The 20,289-nt window shown below is 39.1% G+C and overlaps 1 protein-coding gene across 4 annotated transcripts in view; it reads right to left on the bottom strand.

Annotated features, from left to right (window-relative positions):
- FANCC (FA complementation group C) overlaps window positions 1-20,289 on the bottom strand; it is a 305,355-nt gene that overhangs the window by 99,120 nt on the left and 185,946 nt on the right. For all 4 annotated transcript variants that reach the window (XM_045193745.2, XM_053925235.1, XM_045193744.2 and 1 more), the window contains 2 exons: window positions 7,924-8,037; window positions 6,749-6,813 (listed from right to left, as the gene is read on the bottom strand). In XM_045193745.2, coding sequence (XP_045049680.2) covers window positions 6,749-6,813; window positions 7,924-8,037 — 179 coding nt within the window. The remainder of the gene's footprint in view (window positions 1-6,748; window positions 6,814-7,923; window positions 8,038-20,289) is intronic.

The following is a 20,289-nucleotide window of genomic DNA, read 5'->3' as shown; positions in this document are numbered from 1 at the left end:
TTGAGTGTGATGTTGGCTGTAGGTCTCTCATATATGGCCTTTATTATGTTGAGGAATGCTCCCTCTATTCCCACTTTGCTGAGTGTTTTTATCAGAAATGTGAACTGTATCTTATCAAATACTTTTTGCGCATCTATTGATATGATTGTGTGATTTTTGTCTCTGCAGTTATTGATGTGATGTATTATGTTTATTGATTTGCGAATATTGTATCACCCTTGCATCCCTGGGATGAATCCCACATGGTCATGGTGTATGATCTTTTCAATGTATATCTGGGTGTGGTTGCCAATATTTTGTTGAGAATTTTAGTGTGTATGTTCATCAGCCATATTGGCCTGAAGTTTTCTTTCTTTGTTATGTCTTTATCTGGTTTTGGGATTAGGATGATGCTGGCTTCATAAAACGAGTTTGGGAGTCTTCCATCAGTTTGGATTTTTTCAAATAGTCTGTGAAGGATAGGGGTTAGCTCTTCCATAAATGCTTTGTAGAATTCTCCTGTGAAACCATCCATCTGGTCCAGGGCTTTTGTGTGTTGGGAGTTTTTTGATGACTGCTTCAATTTCCTCTGCTGTTATTGGTCTGTTCAGGTTTTCTGCTTCTTCTTCATTCAGTTTTGGAAGATTATATTTTTCTAGAAATGTGTCCATTTCACCTAGGTTTTCAAATTTCTTGGCATACAGTTCTTTGTAGTAATTTCTTACAATCCTTGGTATTTCTATGGTATCAGTTGTAATCTCTCCTCTTTCATTTTTAATTGTGTTTATTTCGATCCCCTCTCTTTTCTTCTGGATGAGCCTACTTAAAGGCTTGTCGATTTTGTTTATCTTTTCAAAGAACCAGCTCCTGGATTCATTGATCCTTAGAATTGTGCTTCTAGTCTCTATGTCATTTAACTCTGCTCTGGTCTTGGTTATTTCATTCCTTCTGCTTGCTCTGGGCTGTCTTTGTTGTTGTTCCTCCAGTTCGTGTAGGCATAGGGTTAGGTTGTTTGTTTGAAATGTTTCTATCTTTTTTAGGTAGGCCTGTATTGCTATCAACTTCCCTCTCACGACTGCCTTTGCTGTGTCCCATAGGTTTTGGGTTGTTGTGAGTTCATTTTCATTTGTTTCCAGAAAGTTTTTGATATCTTCCCTAATCTCGTTCTTGACCCATTCATTGTTTAATGGCATGCTATTCAGTCTCCATGATTTTGAGTGTTTGGGATTTTTCCTTTGGGGTTGGTTTCTACTTTCAGTCCCTTGTGGTCAGAGAAAATGCTTGATATGATTTCAATTTTCTTGAATTTGTTGAGGCTTGCTTTGTGTCCTATCATGTGGTCTATCTTTGAAAAAGTTCCATGTAAGCTTGAAAAGAGTGTGTATTTTGCTTCTTTGGGATGAAAAGCTATATATATATCAGTTAAGTCCATTTCCTCTAGGGTATTGTTAAGTCACACAATATCCTTCTTGATATTTTGTTTGGAAGACCTGTCCATTTTTGACAGTCGGGTGTTAAAGTCCCCTACTATAATTGTGTTGCTGTCAATATGTTTCTTGAAGTCCTCCAAGATTTTCTTTAGGTATTAGGGTGCTCCTATGTTGGGTGCATATATATTTACAATGTTGATGTCTTCTTAGAGGATTCTTCCTTTGAGTAATATGAAGTGACCTTCTGGGTCTCTCTTTATGGCCCTTCTTTGGAAGTCTATTTTGTCTGATATGAGTATTGCTACCCCTGCTTTTTTTTCCTGTCCGTTGGCTTGGAAAATTTCTTTCCAGCCCTTCACTTTCAGTCTGTGTATGTCTTTTGTCCTGAGATGGGTCTCTCGTAGGCAGCATATGTTTGGGTCATGTTTTCTCATCCATTCAGCTATTCTATGTCTTTTGATTGGACCATTTAATCCATTTACGTTTAAGGTTATTATCGATTGCTAGTAATTCATTGCCAATTTTTCATACCTGTGTTCCTCTCTCTTTCTCTTTTCCTTCCTTTCCTTAAAGCAGTCCTTTTAGCATCTCTTGCAGAGCCGGTTTGGTGGAAGTGTATTCTTTTAGACTTCTTTTGTCTGGGAAACTCTTTATTTGGCCTTCTATCTTGATTGAGAGCCTTGCTGGGTAAAGTAGTCTTAGTTGCAGGCCTCTGGTTCTCATTACTTGGAATATTTTTTGCCATTCTCTTCTGGCTTGAAGCGTTTCCATTGAGAAGTCAGTTGCTAACCTTATTGGGGCTCCCTTGTATGTTACTTTGTTTTTCTCCCTTGCTGCCTTTAAGATCCTCTCTTTGTCTTGGAGATTTGCCATTTTAATTATGATGTGTCTTGCAGTGGGTCTCTTTGGGTTCCTCTTGCTTGGGACTCTCTGTGTTTCCTGGATTTGGGTGACTTTTTGTCTCCTCAGATTAGGGAAATTTTCCATCATTAGTTTTTCAAACAGGTTTTCTATTCCTTGCTCTTCTTCTTCTCCTTCTGGTATTCCTATTATATGGATATTGTTACGTTTCGTGTTGTCCTGCATTTCCCTTATTTCCTCTTCATTCTTTCTGAGCCTGTTTTCCTTTTCTTGCTCTTTCTGGGTGTTTTTTTTCTACTTTGTCCTCCAGCTCGCTGATCCGATCCTCTGCTTCATGAAGCCTGCTTTTGATTCCATCTACTGTGTTCTTCAGTTCAGAAATTGTATTCTTCATTTCCTCTTGGCCTTTGTTGATAGTTTGTATTTCCTTTTTCATGTTGATATAGTTTGCAGTGAGTTCATTGTAGTTTCCCTGTAGTTTCTGGTAGTTCTCTTTGAGCTCAAAGAGCTCAGTGAGCTTTCTGATGACCATTGCTTTGAACTCAGTATCTGATAGTTGACTTGCCTCTTTTTCAGTTAGCATTCTTTCTGAGGCTTCCTCCTTTCCTTTCATTTGAGGGTTGTTTCTTTGTCTTCCCATTGTTTGTGAGACTCTTCTTGTTAGCCTCTGCTTTTTAGATTGATATATTCTGACTCCCTGGGTTTATGGTATGAACTTCCATGGTAGAATGCCAATGGGATTCAGTGGTGCTGTCTCCTTAATCCTGTGCTCACGGGTCTTGAGCTGACGTTTATGGGTGTAACACCGTCTAAGTCTGGTCTTTTCAGCACTCCAGGTTTTCTTGTCTCACCTGTGGGAAAAAGAGGAATGGGGGCAAGGAAAAAAAAAAAAAGAGAGAGAGAGAGAAGAAGGGATGGAGGGAAAAAGGGAATAGAAAAGGAAAGGAAGGAAGGGAGTAGGAATAAAGAAAGATCGGAGGCAAGATAAAAAGGAATTTTAACAAAAATTAAAACAACAGAATAAATAAAAGAAGGCAGGAAGAAGGAATAAAAAAAAGAAAGAAGGACAGAAGGGAAAAAGGAATTCAGGTGGAAAGGAGGAAAAAAAAAAAGTCCTTCTGCTGGCTTTAAACTGGTCAGGTTAGTTCTGCTGGTTGTCCTGTCTGTGGAACGGGAGGGGGTGGTTGGAAGGATTGGTTTCACTCTCTCCCTTCCTGAGCCACACTCTTCGCTGTTGTTCAGCCTTCAGTCTAGTTCCTCCGGGTCCTTCTGCTCCCCACTAGGCCTTTAGTTCACCAGCTGTGCTGTCCTTGAGTTGCACCAATTAGGGGCAACTCACATTCCACCTTCTTGCTCTTTGCTGTCTTAGATGCTAGGGACTCTCGGTGCTGCTATGGGGTAGTTCAGCCCCCTACTGGGTCGAGTCTTTCCAGGGAATGCAGTGTCCCCTAGCCCTGCAGCTCCCCTCTGCTGGGCGTTCTGCCTTCCTCCTAGAAAGCCAGTAGGCCCTGCAGAGTTCTGTGCGCAGGGGCTATGTAGGGGTTTTTCAGAACCGGTGCTTTTGGCTGTGGTCGCCTGCAGGCAGCCAGGCCGTTGATGGGGTTGTGTGGCCGATCTCCGCTTTGGACTTCGGTTGGTTGCCGATCCCCCACTTTGAGTCTGTGCGCGGGGGGCAGCCAGCCACTGATCCGGTTGCGCGCCCACCCAGGAGCTTTTTGTCTGTGCGCCCAGGCAGCCGAGTGCGTATCAGGGCACGCGCCCACCCCGGGTTTCAGGTATGGGCCCCAGGCCACTGATTGGGGTACGCACCCACTGGGGCACTTTGGGTCTGGCGCCCAGGCTGCCAGGCCGCTTATCAGGGCTCACGCTCACCCGGAGTTTCAGTTGTGGGCCCCCAGTCCGCTAATCTGGGTCCGCGCCAGCCGGGCTTCAGGTGAGCTCCGGGGCTGCTTTTCTGCGTTCACATTCCAGGGGCTGACCCGGGAGGGGCGCCAGAGGCCACGGCTGCTGCTACGTGCCTCTATTTTCTTTTCCTTTTTGAGAAATTCTTCCTATTCAAGCCCCCCTGGTCCAAACAAGCACCTGGCTGCTCACAGCTCAGCCTGGCTCTCTCCCAAGAATCCTGCAGCAGCCCCTGCACCCGGGCCGGGGCTTCCGCTGCCCTGGTCCCCACGCGGGTCCCGGGGACCTTATTGTCCTTAAGCACTCTTCTTACCTTCTGACCTTTCAATGTCCTCTGTCTTTGGTCTCCGATCTTCATATATGCTGGAATACTGTTGGCTGTTCGCTCTGCTCCTCAGATCAGCTAGGTATTTCACTGGCGTTGAGGGGAAGTGGACTCTGCTCCCACCTATTTCGCCACCATCTTCCCTCTCTCTCTATCTTCTTTTTCTTAGTTAAGTCCCTTTAACATTTTATAGAATAAGGGCTTGGTGATGAACTTGATCTTTAACTTGATCTTATCTGAGAAGCACTTTATCTTCCCTTCCACTCTAAATGATAGCTTTGCTGGATACAGTAATCCTGGATGTAGGTCCTTGCCTTTCATGACTTGGAATACTTCTTGCCAGCCCCTTCTTGCCTGTAAGGTCTCTTTGGAGAAATCAGCTGACAGTCTTATGGGAAGTCCTTTGTAGGTAACTGTGTTCTTTTCTCTTGCTGCGTTTAAGATTCTCTCCTTATCTTTAATCTTGGGTAATGTAATTATGATGTGCCTTGGTGTGTTCCTCCTTGGGTCCAGCTTCTTTGGGATTCTCTGAGCTTCCTGGACTTCCTGGAAGTCTATTTCCTTTGCCACATTGGGGACGTTCTCCTTCATTGTTTGTTTAAATAAGTTTTCAATTTCTTGCTCTTCCTCTTCTCCTTCTGGCACCCCTATAATTCGCATGTTGGAATGCGTGAAGTTCTCTTGGAGGTTCCTAATCCTCTCCTCATTTTTTTTAATTCTTGTTTCTTCATTCTGTCTGGATGAATGTTTATTTTCTTTCTTCTGCTCCAAATTGTTGATTTGAGTCTTGGTTTTCTTCCCTTCACTGTTGATTCCCTTTATGTTTTTATTTCACTTTGCATAGCCTTCCCCTTTTCTTCTGTTTTGCAACCATACTCAACTATTTCCGTGAGCATCTTGATTACCAGTGTTTTCAACTGTGCATCTGATAGGTTGGCTATCTCCTCATTGCTTAGCTCTATTTGTTCTGTTCTTTCATTTGGGCCATATTTTTTGTCTGGGTGTACTTATGTTGTAAGGGGCGAAGCCTTAGGTATATGCCAGTGTTGGCAACCCACGTCTCTGCCTTGTGGCATTGTATGTGGGGGAGGGGTGTGAGAGGGAACAATGCCACTTGCTCAGTTCTCTGTGGCTTTCAGTTACTTCCTGTGCTACCTACAAGCAAATTGGGCCCTTCTGGTGCTGTTTTCTGGATGGGTGGGTTTGTGTACGTTTTACGACCCTGTTGGTCTCTTCAATGCACTCTCCTGTGAGGCTGGGAGTTTCTCCTGTTGCTGCAACACCCACAGATTTTTACAGTTAGAGGTTTGGAGGTTTTATTTCCCCAAACTGGAACCCTGGGTTGCACGGTCTGTTTCCCTCCCCAGTGTTCTTCCCAGTATATCTGCACACAAATGTGGGACTGTCCACTCCGCCAGCTGCTACCTTGCCACCCTTCTTCTACTCCCCTGCTGCCCATCTCCACCCCTTCTGCCAGTCTGAACGAATGTTTCTTCTTTAACTCCTTGGTTGTCAGACTTCCATACAGTTTAATTTACTGACAGTTCGAATTATTTTTTGTTTTTAAATTTGTTGTTATCTTTCTTTTGGTTGTGCAAGGAGGCAAAGTGTATCTACCTATGCCTCCATCTTGGCCGGAAGTAAAGAGAGCAAACACTATTTCTGATAGAGCTTTAAATGGTGCCTTGGTCCCCAGATTCTCTTAGTTAATGATTTGTTAAAAATGAAATGCTCACCATTAAAAACAACTTTGAATTCTTTCTCATAGTGAAGAAACATTTTACAATGTGATTAATTGCTTATTAATTTGTCTGACTTTATTTGATTTCTTTAGTCTAAATTTTGGAATGCCGTTTCTTACAATAGGTCATATAGGTCATATGGGCACATCAATAATCTCTTTTTTGTAAATATCCTGATCGCATGTGTGTGTAACGATACACATACACATGGTACTGAGCACTTCTTTCTTTTGTATTCCCTACTGCACATGCAGGGGTTTTTCCTCAATGGGTGTGTATGAGACATTGCATAATTTACTGTCCTATGAGAGGTGAAAGAATAGTGATTAAAAGACGAAAGTTTGATAATACCCACCACTTCTCCATGTATTCCATTAAAATAATCTTTCCACATAGGATATAACCATAACTATCAACATGCATTTCATAAGAATTGTAAACATTTTCTCTTATAATCAAACTGATACATTTTGAAACTTTTGAAGAGGGATGTTTAGTTTGACACCTACCGCCTTTGAGTGTTAAATCCATTAACATGATTCTCTCTGAGTTCAGACACTAATGATAAAACCATCTGTAAAACAAAATCAGTTTGCAGGTTAACTCATACTGCAAACATGATTACATCAGTTCTATTTTTCTCGGTGTGAGTGGTATTTCTGTTGAGATTCCCTACCCTCCTGCACCAGTCCTCTCCTTCTTTTACTCTGTCACAGTGAAGAGAAGCAGTGCCAAGCCATGTTTACTAAAAACTTGGACTTTATGTTTACTGTCTGTTATTCTGAATGCCTTTTCACACAAATGAACAGATAATTTTGTAAGAATTAAAACCAAACCCATTAAAAATAAAACCACGTTAAAATTTCTGCTTCTTCTTTCTTAATTTGATCATTTTTAAACATGTTATTCATATGTAAATCTTCCAAAAGACCAGAAAAGTTAACAAACATTAAAAACCTCCTAAAACAGACATGTTAAGATCAAAATTAAATTTCATGAATTTAGCTAAAATCTTTTTTTTTTAAAGATTTGATTTATTTATTTTTAGAGAGAGGGGGAAGGGAAGGAGAAAGAGAGGAAAGGAAACTCAATGTGTGCCTCTTGCACAGCCCCTACTGGGGACCTGGCCCACAACCCAGGCACGTGCCCTGACTGGGAATCAAACTGGCAACCCTTTGGTTCACAGGGCTGCGCTCAATCCACTGAGCTACACCAGCCACAGCGAACTTAGGTAAAATTTAAGGCAGAAGAATATATAGCCTTAATACCAAGATGTAAATACATAACAGAATTTACAAGGTCGTTACTTATTAAAATTTTTGCTTTAACAAAAAATTCCTATCAAGTTATTTTAAATACAAAATTTGTCTAACAATAAAAGGCTGTGTTTATATTGGTTAAGGAAATCTCATTGCCTAAAAATCTTTGAGAGAATAAATGAAATGTGTTAAGAGACAGAGAAGCTGGCTGATTTAGGGTAACCTCTCCGAGTTTCCTCCTCCTTTCTCATAATCTTCCCAACTCACATTTCTTCCTTACATGGCCATAAGTCTGCCCAACATAAAAAGAAATAAATATAGAAAAGTTAAACATCTCTTCGAGAGAAGTGACATATTTCCATTTATGTTTCTGATGATATATTAACAAATGAAAATTTCAGTACTAATAAATTAAAAATACTCACATTTTTGAGCAAATGAGGATAGTAATCTGCAGATGTATACCCAAGACTTTGAGCAAAAAGACCAACTTCTTTTATATCAAATCTGAATGCTGAAAGTATGTGAGATAACAACCCCTAAAAATGTAAACAGAAAAGGAGTTCTTAAAAGTGAATGCAAGTGCCTCTTATGTTTAATGCTTAGAATCTGAGCTATTTGTAAATGGAATGGTCTCTATGAAATGAGTAATTTTAATTTGTCTAAATACTCAGTTCACTTTGATTCAAGGTATAAAGAAGAAATAAATTAGTATTAAAATTATTACAGTCAAAGTCAGTCAATTTAAACAAGTATAAACAGTGAAACAAAAATATGTAATGGACAAACAGTGCTTTAACCATATTAAGAATGTATTTTTTATTGGTTTTAAACTCAGCAAAATATTTTTATCAGAATAGATACAATAATGAAAGGACAAGGAACACACATAAATCACCAGAGAAAGGTAAACTTATGTGAAAAATAGTGCAGGGAGAACTATTTGAAAAAAATTAGATTCTTACCTTATGTTACTCATCAGAATATACTTCAATTGAACATAAATTCAAGAGATCAATGTAAAAATGAAGTGAAATAACAAACAAGGGGAAAATATAAGTGCTTTTCCCAAATCTACATGGGGAAGAACTTTGAAATCAAGGAAGCAAATAATTGATTGTTCTAAATAAAAATAAAACCTTCTGTTTTTCATAAAATAAGGATAAACTAGGAAGAATACTGACAACAAATAATATGGGTCATATATAATCAAATTAATGTGCAAAATACCAAATGACAAACACTGAGCATAAAAAAATGAGTATGAACTGATAACTCATAAGAGAAAATATAAATGCCCAAAAAACACATGAATAAATGTTCACCTTCATAATCAAAAAGGGTAAATTTAAACATTAACATACATTTTTTCACTTAATAAATTAACAATTTTACAGACATGAATGCCTAACCAAAACTAATCTGAATCCTCTGAAATAGCACTCTGTGTGAGCTACAGGGAGAATGTAAATAAGCACCCATACATCAGTGCTACTCTGAACAATAAGGCACCCGCAAAGAGTACGAGTGGGCGCACCACAGTGCACAACACACCGTCAAGCTTGGACTGCCAGGATGTGTCAGTCCAGAGCTTTGTAACCTGAACAAAGGTGCTTTATAGATTGATAGAGTCCTGACTTATAAAAAAGCAACTTGAGAATACATTATAAAGCTTTGAAAGCATTCGGAACTTTTAATATATCTGGAATACATTTAAGGAAATAAATTGAAATATGACAATGATGATTATGCTCAAAGATGTTCATTACAGCGTTATTTCTCATAGTGAACAATGTCTAACATCAAGTAATGATTAATTTATAGTACTCGTACACAGTGGTTCATTGTAAGACATTAAAATGTTTATAGCAAAAATTTATAGCAGCATTTTAAATGTGTATATTATAATGTTAAATGAAGAAAGGAAGATGTAAAATTTTATACACAAATTATCAATATAAAAACCTATACATAGAAATTTAAAAATAATGAAAGAAAATATCACTAAATATTGATAGGCTCTAGGGTGGCGCTATTATGGATATATATGCTTTTTCTTCTTTTCACTTTAATACATTTTCCAGTTTCCTATATGTGTATGTACTTTTATAAGCAAGAAAAAATGCTTACTTCTTAAAACACTGTTGTATTTGGAAATATTTTATTTAACAGTTTTATTTAGATATTACTCATGTACCATAAAATGCTCCCATTATGCCATAAAATTCTCCCATTTTAAAGTATACAACTTTATGGTTTTTGGTATATTCATAGAGAAAAAGTCTTTTACATTTTTTAAAAAGTCCTGCACTGTATTTTGTGAGTACATATTTTGAGAAAAATGATTTTGTGGATGTGCATATAAATGTGTGAGTATATACACAAACTTGTAGATAGTCGAATCTAGGTAAGTCAAGGATAGGCCCCACAAGACCAGAACAACACACACACACACACACAAGTAATGCCCAGGGCGAATATAACTAATCTGTCCTGGCACTCATTTCAATTTTATCATAAACTATTCTACATATTCAAAAAGATATAAAATAGTCCTGGCTGGAGTGGCTCAGTGGATTGAGTGACGGCCTGTGAACTGAAAGGTTCTCGGTTTGATTCCCAGTCAGGGCACATGCCTAGGTTGCAGGCTGGGTCCCCAGTTGGGGGTCGCGCAAGAGGCAACCAACTGATGTATCTCTCACACATCAATGTTTCTCTCCCTCTCTTTCTCCCCCCTCCCCCCTCTCTAAATATAAATAAATATAATCTTTTAAAAACCCCAGACATTTTTTTAAAAGATATAAAATGATAAATTGTACCCACCATCAAACTTAATAAAGCATTAGAAACACCAAGGAAGGCTTTTGTGCCATATCTCCCTTTCCCCGTCACAATTCTAGAGGAGTCTCTCCCCTGAGGAAAACCCTACTCCAGACCTAGAACACACCCTTCTGTAGAGACTATGGTACTTTCTCTGCATGCTCAGAATTCTTAAAACAGAACTCCAGGCAACATCACTAAGTAATATAGGTTGAAACCTGCTGCCTCTAAATGAGATCACATCTACTGTTTTCAAATTAGAGAAGTTCATAGTAAGTTAACAAAGTAGCTTTGAAATATTACTACTCAATAGAAGATATTTATGATTTTAAAACTTTCCTATGTATATAAATTTCCATGTATAAATATGATTTACAAAAATAAATCCAATGGAGAGAGAAAAAAACAGAAAATTTACAGAGTTAAAGTGAACTTTTTATAGGGTTTAAGATAATTAAAAGGCTCCTTTTATAGAATGGAGAAAAGGCCGGATAGAAGCATCTTGCATAGTTGTTGTTGTTGTTGTTTTGTCCTTCTGGTTAAAAGGTGTCCTTTAGAATATGGAAAGCAAATAGGAGTTGGCAATAGCACCAGGAGAGGTAATCTCTCAGTTATTTTCAAACCCTAAGTACAGTCTGGTTGAGAGCAACAGTGTGGTAAGGTCAGCAAAGCCAGGGGAGCTAATTGACAGCCAGGGGACCATCCTTTGTGGGGCGCTGTTTCCTGGAGGATTTGCCTAGTTCACCACAGTAGGAAGCGAGTGTGGTGCTCTCAGCAAGCTGTGACTGGGGCCTGACCCCTGTGTGGGGTGCAATGCAGGTGTTCTGGTAAAGGAAAGACTAGCCAGGCCTGGCCAGACATGTGCCACATCCATATGTATGTAGGTACCAACACCAGCCCAGGCAGAGGGAGGGAGGGGGTTAAGTTTGATTTGGAAACTATGCGGCCAAGGGCTCAGAATCAGGGGCAGTTTGGGTTTTTCACAAAGGATATCAGTCTGATGCCAGATGAAGGGAGGACAGAACTGGAAGTGATAAGCCTTCCGAGACCAGACTTTTGGCATTCTATTTAACAAACACTTAAAACATTTACATGCCAGGAGTTGTTTAAAGCACATTACAAATAGCACCTCATTTAAACCTCACAGCCTATGAGGCAGGTGCTATTATTGAATCTGTGTTATAGATGAGCAAACTAAAACACACAGAGCTTTAGTAAAGTACCCAAGGCTGGTTACCTATTGTATGGCTAAACTGCCTTAAAAGGAACCTCCCTGTATCCAATTTCCCTGAGGCAGCTGCAATAGGTTTATTTTAACAATGCAAGTCTAATTGGTCCTCAGCTTAAGGCCCTGTAGGTCTCCCAATTACTCTTAGATGAAGACCCAACTAGTTCCCAAAGCTATGAAGCCCAGCCCCAAGTTTTGTAGTCCCTCTCTGGGGCTGACTTTACCTCACTAGCTTACTCGAGGCCCATTAGAACCATTGGCTCTTCAGCCCCTCAGCACTTTAGTATGTTTTAGTCCCTCTGCAGGGAGGACTCTTTTAGCCCCTCCGTGTCCTTAAATGTCAATGCTTGAGGGAATTCTAACAATTATGACAACTAAAATTTATTGAATGCTTGCTATTTATTGTATGAAGCACTGTGCTAAGTTTTCTGAGTATGACATCTCACTTAAAGTCCTATAAATTCCTTTTTGAATAAAACTCCAATTAAACAAAGTTTCAATTAAGCCATCTATAAAAGGTGGCTGCTATCATAATTTACATGATTGACCTTAAAAAATTAAAGCACAAAGTACTACGGACCCAGCTGGGATAAGAGGTAATGTAATGTATCTACAACAGAAGGAAACCAGCTTCAAGGCTGTAACAGTTAAGGGTCATTATGATTTTAGGTCTTAAGGAAAATCGTGCCAAGGCTTCCTGATAATCCATTGACTCCCTGAAGCACTCACATCCTGGGCCTTGGGACCAGTGCATGGAGGGTGGCTTCCCAAAACTGCTTAAGTTACTTCAGTAGCCATGCCAAAGAAAGTTGAAAAGAGAACAAAAACCAAAAACCTAGGACGTTCAATAGAACAAGAAGGTGTGGGTAAGGATTGTAAATAATTTCTGAGTAATGTTTAAAATGGCCATAAACAGTTCCCTAGGGAGTATTTACAACACCTTCAGCGGACAAGCTGACTGTAACACTTAAGGTCTTAGAAACAAAAATAACTTGATTGGCAGACCTGTCCTGACCCAAATTTCCAAAATTATATGGTTAGATACTGACCTTTTAAACATCCAATACTGTAAAGATTAGTTACCCAGCCTACCTCCTGCTCTGTTAAAACAAACAAACAACCCTATGCCATAATACTCAGTGTTGGCAAGAAATGTGGTGAGAGGGTCTCTCTGTTGCTGCTGGGAGCTCAGATTTGCTAAAGCCTTTCTAGGAACTCACTTGATGATATGTAGCCAAAGCATTAAAATTCGTATCTTTTAGGATATGAATTTAATTTAATTTCCAAAAATACATCCTAAGGAAAGATTTAGGTTTAGCGCTGGCCGGTGTGGCTTAGTTGGTTGGAGCACTGTCCCACAGACCGAAGGGTGGTGGGTTCGGTCTCTGGCCAGGGCAAATACAAGAGGCAACCAATTGATGCTTCTCTCTCACATCGATATTTCTCTCCCTCTCTCTCTCCCTCCCTTCCTCTTTCTCTAAAGTCAATAAGCATGTCCTCAGGTGAGGATTAAAAAACAAAAAAGACTTAGGTTAATAGTAGCATTACTTACAACACTAAAAATCTGGAAGAACTAATGTACCCAACAACAATAGATTGGTTGAATTCATCATGGTTTATCCAACTGTGTGAATCAGTTGTAAAAAATATTTAAAGACACAGGGAAAGACAATGTAAAATTAGTTTGAAACATAAGGTGTAAAACTGTATGTTCCATGTGATTTTAATTTTATACACACAAATATACTGGGAAAAAAATGTAACCAATAGTTAACATTATTTCTAGGAGTAATTTAAAATGTCTTCTTTAAAATATCTGCATTTCCAAAGTTTTTACAATTACCATATCTTACTTTTTATCATAAAAATGTTTTGTAAAACATTTTTACAAATGTTTTTACAAAACATTAAAAGTGACATGTTTTAATTTATGTCTTTCCCCCCCATAATTCCCTAACATGAATTGCTATAGAGGGCCACAGGAGTTTTATCCCTGGACAAAATAAATATAGGTCCTAAGAAAAAGATATATTGAGGCTTGGTCATGGTACATAATTTCAAACCAGACACCTCAAACTTAGACCTCCAAAATCTCTCTTTTAAAGTAAACTTAAAAATTGATAAGCACTTCTCATCATTAAAAATAAAATTTTTACTGCCATCTAGTGGCAAACAGTCTAAACACAAAACCATTAAATAATTCTGTAGGCATCAGCCCTTGAACAAAAATTAATTCCTATGGTCATATAACAGATTCTATCTTAAATGCTGACAGAGCTATCTTGGAGACCCTCTACTTCAATCCCCTCACTTTACTGATGAGGAACTGGGTTTCTGAATACAGGAATCGATACCCACAAAAAGAATGGGGTGCAAATGAACTTAAAGTGCATAATAAAAACATGCAAATATCACCCTGACTTGTGATCTAAAATCCTTCAGGGATGAAAAGTGCAGGAACCAACACAATTGTGCATAAAATGCACTGTGTACTTTAAGCCCAGTTTTGATTCATGTAGGAATTTTAAGAACTCTGTTAATGTTTGAATGGTCATTTAAAAAAAAAATGCTTATACCATGAAGGTGAACTTTCAAGGAGAGAAGTTTTAAATAAATAGGGGAAAACCCACTACCTTGCTCTCAGGTGTTCTTTTCTGTCCTTGCGCCCCACCGTATCCGCTCCATTTGTAACAGGCAGCATGTCCACAGGCGGTTAGGAAAGTTGGAGCAGTGAGGCAGTGGCTTGGCGCAGGGTCTGGGTGTGGAAGAAAGGCTGTCTCAGGCAAAGGATTAGGAGAGCCAAACTGTGGTCAATATTTTGACCTGAACAGAGCACATATTTTGTGCTTCTCCAAACAATTTCTTCATGTAATCACTAAAGTCTTTTAGAATTTCCACCACTTTGGTCTCTACTGCATCTACCTCTCTACACATAACATAAATGAAAACTGTTTGTATACAAGATCTCTTATTCATTCATTCAATAAACATATATTGAGTTGATTCTGTATTCTAGTACTCTACTAAGGCTATAGGAACAAGAACCCCTAAAATGAAGGGAGATAGAGATGGAAACAGCCAGAATATAAGACAGAATGTAGTAAGTGTTATAATGTGGGGGTAAGACAATCACTGTGGGAACAGAGGGAGTAATGATTAATTCCACCTGTACAGTTTCAGACTGCTCCAAAGATGACTTCTGAGCTCATTCTGAGATCTGGGGAAGGAGAGAAAAAGTGAGGGGAAGGAGGTACAAGAAAGAGAAAAAGATTATGTGTATGACATTGGCTAGGGTAGAGAAAAGTGGTTAGAGAGGCAGTAGAGAGAGGCAGTGGAAAAGGGGCCACGGTGGTCAAGCAAAGATATGGAAAATGCTCCTGCCAGCCCTACTAGTCCAAGCCCTCACTGGATTAGATAAAGAAGATGCAGTAAATACAGACAATGGGATGCTACTTGGGTAAGCACAGCCCACCCCTACAGGACTTCAGCCCACCTAGTCAAACATCACCCAATCTTTGTCTTCGAGCCCTGTAATTTGGTGACATTAGATATAGGGAACCATTCCACACATGGGAAATGTAGCCCAACTCCCACTCGGAAAAGCCAGTGGGTGTGAGGTCCAGCACACAGGACCACGCCCACGGACAGGTTCTCTCATGGGGAATCAGGCCTGCATTGTACTGAGGCTGCTATGAGACTTTCTTTTGCTAAAACTCCCTTACCCTGGATTGAGGCAGCAAATGTTTACTGAGTATCTTTAACTTCCTAAAGTCTGTGCTAAACCTCCCAAGTATGGAGTGTAACCAGTTCAACCACTTTCCCCCTGGAGCTGTAACATCCTTCTCTTTGAAGTAATTAGCAGCATTCTTTCCTTTGTTGTCTGTAAAAGGTAATCACCTACAGTGAACCTGTGCACAGTAAATGAGGACCATCCTCCATGTAATGTGCCCAGAAAAGCAATAAAAGCCTGTCCAGGCAGGAGTTGGGCCCTCTCACCCTCTCTCTCACTTAGAGAGTGGCCATGCCACCCTTTTTCTCCACAGGATTTCTGTAGTCCATGTGAATTTGTCCATTGCTGCCACAACAAAAGGATCCCGTGGGCCAGGATCCGTATCAATTAGACTCCCTGTTAGTCACCAAATCCATCCATTCCTTTCCCACCTCCATGCCATTTTTTCTTCTGTGTGAAATCCAACAACCCCCAACCATCTCTACCTATCAAAATTACACCTGTCAAAATCCATTTTTCTCCAAGACTCCTGTTCAGTTCCCGAGTGAATGAGATGAGATAGTGTTCTCCTGAAATCTCTATGGTATCTCATTTGTATTCGTCTAATAGTACTGTCAACTTTAGTTACAAGTCTCTTCATTCTGTTTATTTGCCCACAGGCTCTCCAAGGAAGGGACTGTCTTTAGAGCAACCTGGCGTTTCACACAATCGGTGTTCAGTAAACAGTAGCCAATCAAACTCAATTGAGCGGATTCCTCACTTATAGTTACTAAACAATGTAATTACTGCAGGATTCCTTTGGGACCTCGTTATGGTATAAAATGATAAATTTTCCTTTTCACAATTTGCTTTCCTAAGTTTCAGTCCATAAAACACCCACAGAACACTGGAAAAAACTGACATTCCTATGCACTTTTATTTCAAAGAGTTTTATTAATTTGGTAAAACTGACTGGAATCTGGCACACTGACTGGATGTAATTTCTCTGAATAATATGCTGCTTTGGCGCTACTCAGCCAATGACAACCTATGGGTACACCACAGCATTAGAGCACTCAGAAGGGACAGGAGAAGCAGTAGCGAGAACCGTCTTGCTGAAAAAGACACTAGCAAATCACAGTCTTGGCTACACCTAAATAAAAGTTATAATGCATACCTATACATTAGCAAAACAAAGCTCTTACTAGTTCAATTCAGTTTATTAAATTAATTTTGGCTAGAAAGTTTAATTCTTGAGGTATAGAACATGTTTAATCTTCTCCCCTAAGCCTTCACAGGAGTATATGGTCTGTTCAGCCCTTGGCCAGCAGAAATGCTGCCATTTTGAATACCTGGCAGGTTCTTTAACCATATAAAATACGTGTACCCAAATACTGAATTAGTGGCTTCCGTTTTTTATGTTCCCATGGCATTTGGTATATACTTAGTAAAACATTTATGTTACTATCCTGAAATTTTTTACTTAAGTAATATTAAAATTCCCAAACTAATCACCACCAAGTGATTTATATTTTTCTAAATTAGATACTGTAGTGAAAATTGGCTAATTTTCTTAACAACAAAATCTTAAAGTGTCATTTCCCCCTTCCAACAAATGCAATTTAGAAACTAGCCCTATATATAAGCACCACCTAAATATTTCACTGAAAAAAAAGTTGCCTTCTATAAAGTAAAATGGACCAGCAATGATCTGTGCATAGCACTACATAACAAAACAACAGAGAAGTGTTATAAAGCTTTTAAAAATATATTAAAGACTCGCCTATATAGAAATATACCATGGTCTCAGCAAGAATAGTTCAATGTCATAAAGATGTCAATTCTCTGTCACATAGCCTAATTTCAGTGTCATTAACAATCCTAAATAAATTTTCGGGTAGAATTTCAGAAGCTTTTCTAAAATTTACACAGAAAAACAAGGGACCAAGCAGAGCACATGCTAAGGAAAAGAAGAAAATTTTAGAAGTAAACATCACAGTGTGGTTTTATTTCTAAGAAGTTCAAAAACAGGCACGCTATACAAGATGTTCAGGGATATAAACGCAAGGGGCAGAACTTCAAATGCTTCAAATTACTTCTAGATAAAGGTTCTAAGAGACAAAGTGGGATAAAGCAAATTAAATATTTCACACCATCACAATAAACAATTATTCTGTGCCTGTTACTCTGAAGCACCCATAATATTGAAACTTCTCAGGAAGAAAATATTATTGTGATATAATTTTGAGACAGGAGAGTAAGAAGATAGGAAAATTCCTTGGCAAGTAGAATAGGGAAACTGAGACGGATAGCTGAACAAACCGGCCAAGCAATTTTACAGCCAGATACAGAAGGTCACCTCCCTAGAGATAACATCTAGGCCTCAGTTGTGTTTCAGCTCCAGGCCCAGAAAAGCAGCAAAACCAGGTGAGCTTTGCCAGGACCAGATGCAATAACTAAAGACTACCTTGCCCTGACACTGACCAATCAGTGAGTGGGGAGCATGACCATAAAAGAGCACATCTGGAAAACTGATGAAACTCTCTCCTGAGGTGTCCCCTAAGGTTCCCACCTGCAAGATAGAGATAAAAACCTCAAGAAAAAGGACCCAGCTCATGTGCTCTCCCTCTGGGGAGCAGCCTGTGCCATTTATGTTCCCCTCTTCTTCCCCCACTTCTTCCCTCACGGCAGGCACCTCGTAAACTCTAAGGGTCCCCAAGGCTTGCAATCAGGGGAGAAATGGGCAGAGGCAACTCATCTCCAGCTAATCCCCTACACCTGCCCCCAAGGCCTCCTTTTTTTTCCTCTTACTTCCCAGTGAGATAAAGCAGCCCAGTCTAGGCTCTCCTGTTGTTTCTTCTATGCTGAGCCCTTCCTCATTTCACTGTCCCCAGCTTAAATAAACGTACCCTCAGTCACCTGGAATCGTGTTGTGAAATTGCTCCCACACGAAAAACCCATACACTATTGACTGGCCCTACACAGACCTGCTCAGGGCCAGGTCTACAGTCTGGTAACAGCTTCATTGCTAACTCTTCTAAAATATGAAATCCTTAATGTCTGAGGAAGACTTGGTTTTCATGGTATGAGATATAATACATACCCATTGCTGATAAAAGTATGAAAGAAACAAAAGACAAATTGCTTGAAAAGTTACTCAGAATTCGGGAAGTTACAAATACTTTTAAGTTTCCCTAGTATTTGTTATTTTACAATTAAAAGATAATTCAACATGTAACTGGCACACCTATTACTAGAATAATCTACTTCTAACATGTTTTTTTCTAAAAATCAGACATGTATAAATTAATTTAAAATCATTTTGAGGAATAAAACCCCTCAATATTATTACGAATATTTGTGATAATGCATCCCTTACCAATTTTTTAAGGAATGAAAACAGTCTATGGTTAGAACATATACATTGTTTCCTTCAAACACAAAACGGCAGTCTGAATAAATTAACCAAAACAATGCCACAGAAACAAACAATGCCTAAACCCCAGCCTGGAACTGAGCAACTTCTTTCCAACAGTAAACGGTCTTGTTTATTAGTCTTACTAGGGCATAATAGGTTCAATCTAATAGACCTGTATTTGCCATAGTTCCTTTTATTTCAATCCAATATATAAAGTATTAACCAATTTCCAATTTTACAGAATTTATATCTACTTAAGTTCACATGGACAAAGCTTAACTCAGTAAACAATTTACTACGGAAGGAAAACTAACCATATAAAGAATGCATTAAGAAACTATTACATGGTTATTTAGGAAGCAAGATTCAGTAAGTAGTTAGTCATTGATTATTTTGGTGCTTTCACTGGCCACACTGAGATCTATAAAAGTTCAAATATGATTTCAAATCAGGGAAGAAGCCAGAGTATAAATGGTTTCTTTTCCTAGGAAAACTTGAAATCCTATCATTTAAAACAAGTGGATTCATTATTCAACACTCTTTTAAGTAAAGGTGAGTGCTAAGAAACTGTGTTATCGATCAAGGTCCATCCTGGGGCCGCTGAAATTCCCATAAAATAACTAGGTTTAAACCAATCAAGTTTTCTCAGTCTCAGCACTATTAACATTTGGGGCCTGATGACTCTTTAGTGGAGCTCTGCCCTGTGTATTTCTGGTCTCTACCCACTAGATGCAAGTAACAACCGCCCTTTAAGCAGGGACAACCAAAAATATCTCCAAACATTGCTAAGTCCCCTAAGAACAAAACAGTCCTGGCTAAGAAGCTCTTTTAAACATATATCTGTTTCTGAAAATGAGTTTGGATTATAGTTTTGTCTCTGGTATAAAGATGAATATAGGCAAAAAGAAGGAAACTTTTGTGACCAATATGGAAATAACTCCATGAGACTGTATTGTGTGAAGAAAGTAAGTTGCAGAATAATACATCCTGCATAATTCCAGTGTGTTTGGACTGTTTAGTTTTGTAAGACTACATTGAAGTATTATTTGTGTAATGAAAACAAAGAAACAAAAGGTCATGGAACTTTCAAGTTAAACATTTAAAAACATTTTTTATTGTTGTTCAATTACAGTTGTCCCCATTCCCCCCCCCCTTGTTCTCCCACTCCCTGCCCACCCCCACTCCCACATTCATCACTTTCCCCCACCACATTGTCCTCGTCCATGGGTCCTTTATATACATTTTCCTTGACTTCATCCTTCCCCCACCATTACCTCCCTCTCCCCCTCCCCTCTGGTCACTGTCAGTTTGTTCTTTATTTCCATGTCTCTGGTTATATTTTGCTTGCTTATTTCTTCTGTTGATTATGTTCCAGTTAAAGGTGAGATCATATGGTATTTGTCCCTCACCACCTGGCTTATTTCACTTAGCATAATGCTCTCTAGTTCCATCCATGCTGTCATGAAGGGTAGGAGTTCCTTCTTTCTTTCTGCTGCGTGGTATTCCATTGTGTAAATGTACCAGTTTTTTGATCTACTCATTTACTGATGGGCACTTAGGCTGTTTCCAGCACTTGGCTAATGTAAACTGTGCTGCTATGAACATTGGGGTGCACA

The sequence above is a fragment of the Desmodus rotundus genome, chromosome 1 (assembly GCF_022682495.2).
Source record: "Desmodus rotundus isolate HL8 chromosome 1, HLdesRot8A.1, whole genome shotgun sequence".
Taxonomy (NCBI): Eukaryota; Metazoa; Chordata; class Mammalia; order Chiroptera; family Phyllostomidae; genus Desmodus; species Desmodus rotundus.
Note: the sequence above shows the minus strand (reverse complement) of the source record. Positions and strands in the feature narration are given on the sequence as shown.